At 38.1% G+C, this 7,316-nt stretch overlaps 2 protein-coding genes across 2 annotated transcripts in view; one reads left to right on the plus strand and one right to left on the minus strand.

Annotated features, from left to right (window-relative positions):
* The first annotated feature begins 227 nt into the window (after positions 1-227).
* On the plus strand, positions 228-5,121 carry LOC107483565 (condensin-2 complex subunit H2). The gene is made up of 11 exons (XM_016104181.3): positions 228-707; positions 818-917; positions 1,694-1,800; positions 2,225-2,367; positions 2,460-2,889; positions 2,967-3,142; positions 3,227-3,382; positions 3,457-3,555; positions 3,832-3,933; positions 4,011-4,169; positions 4,310-5,121. The coding sequence occupies exons 1-11, from the start codon at positions 518-520 to the stop codon at positions 4,676-4,678; spliced, it is 2,031 nt and encodes a 676-aa protein (XP_015959667.1). The 5' UTR covers positions 228-517; the 3' UTR covers positions 4,679-5,121.
* A 1,231-nt stretch (positions 5,122-6,352) lies between these two features.
* LOC107483563 (RING-H2 finger protein ATL2) overlaps positions 6,353-7,316 on the minus strand; it is a 1,184-nt gene continuing 220 nt past the window's right edge. The window contains 1 exon segment of the mRNA XM_016104180.3: positions 6,353-7,316. This exon segment is cut by the window's right edge and continues 6 nt beyond it. Coding sequence (XP_015959666.2) covers positions 6,653-7,316 — 664 coding nt within the window. The 3' untranslated portion in view covers positions 6,353-6,652.

Below are 7,316 nucleotides of genomic sequence, written 5' to 3' on the forward strand. Positions count from 1 at the left end.
AAATAAATCCATAATTATTCATGTTTTTGGACAAATAAATATTCATTTAATAACTGTCACATGACCCAAAAGGCTTGCATACTGCCCAATTGTTTCTCTTTTTGGACATGCATACTGCCCAATTCTTAACTTGAGTGTTCATATAGTGGGCTGGTCCAGGATTAGGCCCAAGTCCAACTCTACTTTTCGAGTGGATTAGGTGAGGAACGAGCGGGAAAAAACATAATCGAAAACTTTTGAGTGTTCGTTCTCTTCTCTCTTCTCTCTTCTCTCTTCTCTCAAACTCTTACCGTTGGCTACCGAAGCTCACTCTTCTCGCTGCACGCCATTGTGGATTACCCAAAGATTCGAACTTGAAGGCACCCAAGTTTCCGATTCATTCTCAATTTAGAAACCCTAATTTCTGTTTCCGTGTTCTTCAATCTCTAGCCGGAACACCGAAACCCTAGGGCTTTTCTTCTGTGTACGAAGTTTCTGAGATTACTATGATTTTCGCAACCAATTTTTCAACTGAAAGATGACAAAAGATGCCTCGGAACCGGGTGGAAGTGGGGGTGGTGGCTTCCACGCGGTTCATGCGGAGCGTGACCTAGAGTCAAATTGGGAAGTTGACCTCGCCAAGAAACTCGAGGAGTATCTGCTGAAAATTTGCTCCGGGGAGATCACCGGCGAAGAGGAAGGACACATTCCAGTGAATTTTGCAGAAGGTTTGGGCCTACTCAATATTTGTTCAAAGTTTCAATTTTTATTAAAAGAATTGTTCATTTGAATTTGAACCATGCGTTCAGCTGAATTAGTTGTTTCTGGGTAATTGTAGCTGCTCTACTGCTTCAGGGATCGATACAGGTGTATAGTAGAAAGGTGGAATATCTATACACTCTGGTGTTGCGTGCTTTAGAGTTCCTTTCACAGAAAAGGTTTGTTTTTTGAGCTAAAGCTTAAGCATTTATTTGAACTTTTTAATGCAAGTTTCAGTTCACTTTATTTATTTGTGATAGAAATTTGACTAAATATCCATAGCATAGCCCATTTTTGGTTTTCGGTTAATATATGTGTACTTCAGCACTTTTGTAAATAAATAAATAAACAAAATTGGCTGATTAGCAGTGATGAAAGTTTGTTCTGGCTTTCCTTTTCTACGTGGTAGCAGTTTCCTCATTAATTGATGTTTAAGCAATGTCAATTCACCTATGATTTGTTTTGGATCTTTGGCTCATATGGCTTAGATTTTTGGTTGTAGACATGGACAATTAGTGTAGAATTCCCAACACCTTCACTTCAAATATGAAATATCAAAACATGTTTTTTAATGAGAATGTAAACAAATTCTGTCCGATGAAGTAGCATATTTGGTTCCTAGGACCATTCTAACAGTATAGTAGCATATCAGCGATGTTCCTGTATCACTTTATTATAACTCATGTTGTTGTTAGTTGTTCTCGGCAAGTATTTATTTTTTAACAATATGGCTGCCATAACATAGCTGATTCCATTAAGTAGTTGTACTTCATAATTGATAAGAGCCAAGTGACTGTAAAGCATATCCCTTGTATAAAACCCCCAAAAGATTGTATTTTACAAGAAACAGGAATTACAGTCTATTCTAAGTTCTGACTAAATATTATTTATTTCATAATATGCAATTGCAAACTTTACAGCATTATTTTGATTTCTGCTTAATGTTTTTGGACAGACAGCAAGATCATATAGATGGAGGATCAGACCAACATGATGAGAGTGGTCCCTCTGCTATTACCAATGAAGAAAATGATCAATTCTGGTGCTCGGATGACATCCCAGGTAGCATGTTAACGGATAATTCATCAAAATGATGAAACAAGAGCAATGAGTAGAACAATTCTCTTGCTTGAATGTTGTTTGTGATGTGTTAGACTTGTTTCCATGCAAGAATATCTTATTAGACTTGACCATTATATTCTTTTATGGGTCCCTTTTTGACCCTAGGTTATTCATAAATGATGAAAATCAATGTATGTCTAGGTCAAGTGAAATTTTAATATGAGATTATCAGGTCCATTTAGACCACAGGATTATTGAAGATGTCTGTAAGTTAGGCTACTACTTTAAAAAAAAAATAAAATAAAAAATGAAATTTATTAAGTGCTTCACTGCTTCATAATTTTACTTTATTGCTTATTCGAACTGTTGCTTAGTTTAAATAGGTGTAAATGTTAGATCATTCAAGTTTTTGTTGTTTTTGCAGTTGAAGAGAGGAATTCCTTGGATGACTCTGCAAGCAAAGAAGTGAATTTGGACCACTTCATAAAACCCCCTGCAAATCTAGTTGTTCTTGAAGGTGACTGCTTGGATACTGCTGGTGATGGTGGGGAATTGGAGTCATATCTGGTATTATAGTTGTTTCCAGATGTTTGCTTATTTAAGTTCGCATGCTTTTAAATTTTATTTGGCAATAATACAGATACCATGAATTGCTACAGTTGTCCACCACAGACTTGTACCAGGATTTTATTCTGTTGGATACATCAGATGCTGTTGCAGTGGATGAGTTTCTAAAGGATAGCAAAGCCAATGCAGCCCAAAATGTTGCTAATAGAGGAGCTTCAACTCGTAAAAGCTTTCTTTCTCCTACAAGGAATTCTGAAGGAGGTGCTAACAAATCTTCAGTGGCAAAAAGTCAGCATGCTAATTCCAACTGTTCCCCTAAAGTTGATTGCCATGACGATGATAATGTTCGGCCCAGTTCTCCCGTCTCTGGTGGTATTGATAATTGTGATTTTGGTTATAACATGGATGATGGATGCAATGCATTTAGGGATTCAGACAATTCAGATGTTGATGATGATGATCCATGGAAACCTTTGAATCCACATGAACCAGGCAACTTGAAAGTGAAGCCGTTTAGAAAAGGTAACCCATATTCTTCGCTTTGTTCTGCCTCTGTTGTATAAAATACCTTTTCTATAATCTTTAAGATGTATCTGCAGTTAAAGGATTAAAGAAGAATGGAATTAATGTGAGACGGCGAGTATCAATGAGCATTTTGTTTCCACCTGCAAAATTGCATGGTCCTATTAGTCCAGAGCTCATGGCAATGTGGGAGATGCAGCATCATGCCCACGAACGACAAAAGGATTCTACATCTCTTCCACTATATGAGAAGGTACATTATCAGAATGGTCCTTTCACATATAGGTTATTATGTTTGTACATACTGTGACTGTGGTATGTGTTTTGTAAATTGTAGCTTAGGCAGTCTCTTATCAATGAGGGGAGTAAAACCGATGGAGAATTTTTCAATGCAGAAGCTGATAATGATGACCATGAATTTGATACTGGAAATCCTGATTTTGATATGCCAGAGAATACATACATGGATGAAGATCTACCTCATAACAAAGAGGTACAAAAGCAAACTAGTAATTCTACTTTTATGTAATCTGTGACATTTTTGAAATTTTTTACTCTAATTAACAGAATGAAGTTAATGATGCTCATGCTGAGGGTGATGAAGATGTAGATAATGATGTTCCAAATTCTCAGGAAAGTTTAGAAGATCTCTGTCGCTCTCACCTGGTAAGAGTGCTTATTGTCTATGATTTTATTTTTCTAATATTTTTTTTATAGCCCTAGGTGTTTGGAGAAATTTATGTTCTGTAAATCATATTCTCTGAAAGTTGGTTGGAGAAGATAAATTAGTGCTTAACCCTAGGTGACCACCAAGAAATATTGTGCACAAAAACCATCAGGGACTATTTTAATCATCATTCTATATAGACTTAGTTTATAATGGATTGCAATAGCATCTGTATTCCTGATGCGAGTATTTCTTTAATATGAATGCTCATGCAGAATGCCCTTCTAGCTAGCATAGCTGAAACTGAGAAGCAAACAGAATTGGCCACTAGGGTTTCAACATGGAAACAAAGAATTGAGCACAGCTTGGAAGAAGAGGTGAATTCATCTTTCAGATGCCCTTCCTGTTTATCTTTTTAGTGCTTTAAATTGAATGGCATCTTTTCGGATGATAGGATTCCCGGCCACCATTTGATATTCATGAATATGGGGCGAGAATTTTGGACAAACTATCCCTTGAAGAAAGTAGTAGCTGTGTCCTATCCTTTTCTGATTTGGTTGAGGGACAAACAAAGTTCGATATTGCCCGAAGCTTTTCTTCTCTCCTTCAACTGGTAATTTCCCTGACTACCGGTGTGCACATGACTTCTTGAATTGCTACTTCATGTTATGCTGAGCGTCGCACATTCTATTATATTTTATAATACTTGGAATTAGTATTCCAGTTTGTCATGTGAGTTCTACAAATTTCCAGGTGAACAATAGAGACGTGGACCTTCAAAGAAATGTCGACAATGGGAAACCTGTGTGCTACACGGCTGTTAACCCATTCCATGTTAGGCTCCTTAAGCATGACAAAGAACGGGAAGGCATGCAGTTTCGCTTGTCAAAAAAGAGACCAAAGTCTGCAACTAAAAAACCAGCTAAGAACAAAGATGGAAGGGGAAAGTCTCCCACCAATGGTTCATCAAGGGAATACGGACCAATGGGGATGTCACCACCGGCGAATTGCAAGATTTCATCGAAGCTCAGAAAGGTTAGTGCTATAAAGTTATCTCCTGAATCCAAGAGGAGGCGTAGATCTCAGTACGTCGAACCAGTTAACTTGCATTCGGGACGGTGAAAATGACAGTTAGCAGTTAGTTTATTGCACTCAGCCTCTTACGTTCAAGACATTTGCTAGATGTCTTAAGGATCAGGGTTGTAGTTTTAGGCCTCGCTAAATTCTAACATCCAGTTTCCACCTGTAAGCATTATTGCTGTTAACTTATTTATATACGCTTTTTTCTAAAAAATGTCTTTTTTACTTTTTAGATTCATTGAAAATTTAATATACTTAGGTAAGTTTTTTGCTTAGATATGTTAATTTTTCGATGAATTTAAGAAGTAAAAGAGACATTATTTTGAGGAGGGAGTAATGAATAATGATGTATCACCTAGTTGTAACACCATGCATCATTTCTTAATTGTTAGTAATGTAACACCATTGTGGTGAGCTAAAGTAAAATCATGTGATTGCAAGCTATCTGCATTTTCTAAGTATATAAGATGTTATTCCCTTGTTGACGTATTAGATTGTGATTATATGTATCAAAGAAAAATTGTTATGTATCTTCGTGTGTTGTCAGGTTAAACACTTAAAAACTCACTATTGTCCGAGATTCTGATTCTTTGTAAATATCCACAATTTTGAATGCTGAAGCTAAATCAATCAGAAAAGTACTTGTAGCCTATCAATATAATGTATATTTTACCACCATTAGATAAGTATGACTGACTTTATTATTTTGGTTCAGGAATCATACTCTTGTGAACGGACCTAGGATACATAACTACAAAAATAGTAAAGCGTGTGGGGAACAGAAATTGCGTGCACTTGGGTTTAGGTTAAAGCCGTAGGTCCTATTATTCATAATGTTTTTAGTATGTCAACCCAATGTGTCTCCATCATTGCAAGTGGTGATTTCCTAAGTGGGGTTCCAACTTGTAAGTTACGAATTTTCAACACAAGAAAGCGTGTTGAAATTTTAGAAGCCAACTAGTGTTTGTTTTTATTGTCAATCTGAGTGGTTCTGAAATTACTATTAGCACTGTGGGATGTACGTATCAAACTTTCTATCAATTGCTAAAATTTTAATTCTCGGGGCATATCATACCTAAAGATGTTACGTCGTTGACTATGTTTCGCTAAATACCAAGTTACCAACCCTCTCTTTCTTTGGGAGGGAGAATATTGGAGTTCGTATTTGAAGAAAACAAGCATTACTGTGTTTGCAAATCATGAATGCAAATATGTTAAATTCTTTTAATTGAGTAATATTATTTGGGAGCTTATACTCGGAGCAAACTGCTTTAACAAATAGAGTTAGGCGACTTGAAGTGGTTGCATATTCTAATCACCACCATATAATTAGGTCAATAATTCATTGACGAAGCATAGAAGAAATGATTCAACAACCTCTGAATCCTAACACTAACAATGGTCGGTAGAACACAATTATTTGCTCAACTCCTTGATTTTAATTTTATTTTGTGGAACCGTTGACTTCTTTGACCCAAGTAAATTTTTAAGTGTAATATCTTGCACTTGAATTTCTGAACACACCACTATTCACTACCCAAACAAAAGTGGGGAAAAATTGTTCAACTTCCATCATTCCCAATGATTTATATTACAACCTCCGATTAGTAAATTGAATATGAAATTTGCTCCTCCATAATCAATAATGGATGTATACTAAATAATAATTGGAAACAAAATTATTGAAAAGGAAATAAAGAATAACAAGTAACCATGTGAGAATAACGTTTAGTTTTCAATATAAAATGTTGCTAATAGAGCCATAAAGGTAATGGAGTGGGTATTTACATGAAAATAATTAAAAATATAAACAAATTGTGTAATATCCCTATCTGTTAGTATTCAAGATTCAAACATTCTCTGTCACTTCCTCGGATAAAAAAAAAAAGGGCGAGACAAACTACCTCCCCCGATTTTTCCATCCCACCAAAATTCACGCGCCACACACCGCCTCAAAGAGAACGTGATTCCACGCGCTCAATCGCCGCGCCATCACATTCCGAGTCACGAACTCGCCTATCTCAGAGTCTCCTCTTTTTCACCACCTCGCTCTGCGTCCCCCACCTCAGCCGCGGTGCTACAACTTCCACTGCCGCCTGGAGACACGCTCCCTTTCCGTTCCCTGCTGAGGATTCTTTTGAACGAAAGCATTCGACTCATCGGAGAACGAAACGACGACGACGACGACAGCTGCGGCGACTCGTGACCACCTGACTCGTCACTAAAACCCTCGCTAGTCCTCGCCGGAAGCTCCACCATCACCGGAGAAAGCTTCCTCCTCTCCCTTCCGGTTCCAGTTCCACTCCGGTTGACTTCTTGCGGACAGATCCCGGAACTCGAACCGGTTTCGCTTTCGCAAACCGTTATAACAACTTCTTCGGGTCGGGTTTCCGCTTCGGGTTGATGCTCCACAGGAGCTCTGCATAGCGGACACGTGGTATGAGAATGGAACCACATGTCTATGCAATCGGTGTGAAACACGTGGTTGCATTTTGGCAAGATCCGACCAGTTTCTCCCGGTTCGAACTCCGATAAGCAGACGGCGCATTCCGGCGGATTTGGCGGGTGGTAGGTGAAGATGGGAATAGAGTCAAGGAGGGCGGGGTCAAGGCCGTGGGAAGCGGAGAGAGTGGGAGGGTCGATGTAAAAGACGATGTTGGTGCGGCGGCGGCGAAGGTTG

This window comes from Arachis duranensis, chromosome 4, assembly GCF_000817695.3.
Source record: "Arachis duranensis cultivar V14167 chromosome 4, aradu.V14167.gnm2.J7QH, whole genome shotgun sequence".
NCBI classification, from domain to species: domain Eukaryota; kingdom Viridiplantae; phylum Streptophyta; class Magnoliopsida; order Fabales; family Fabaceae; genus Arachis; species Arachis duranensis.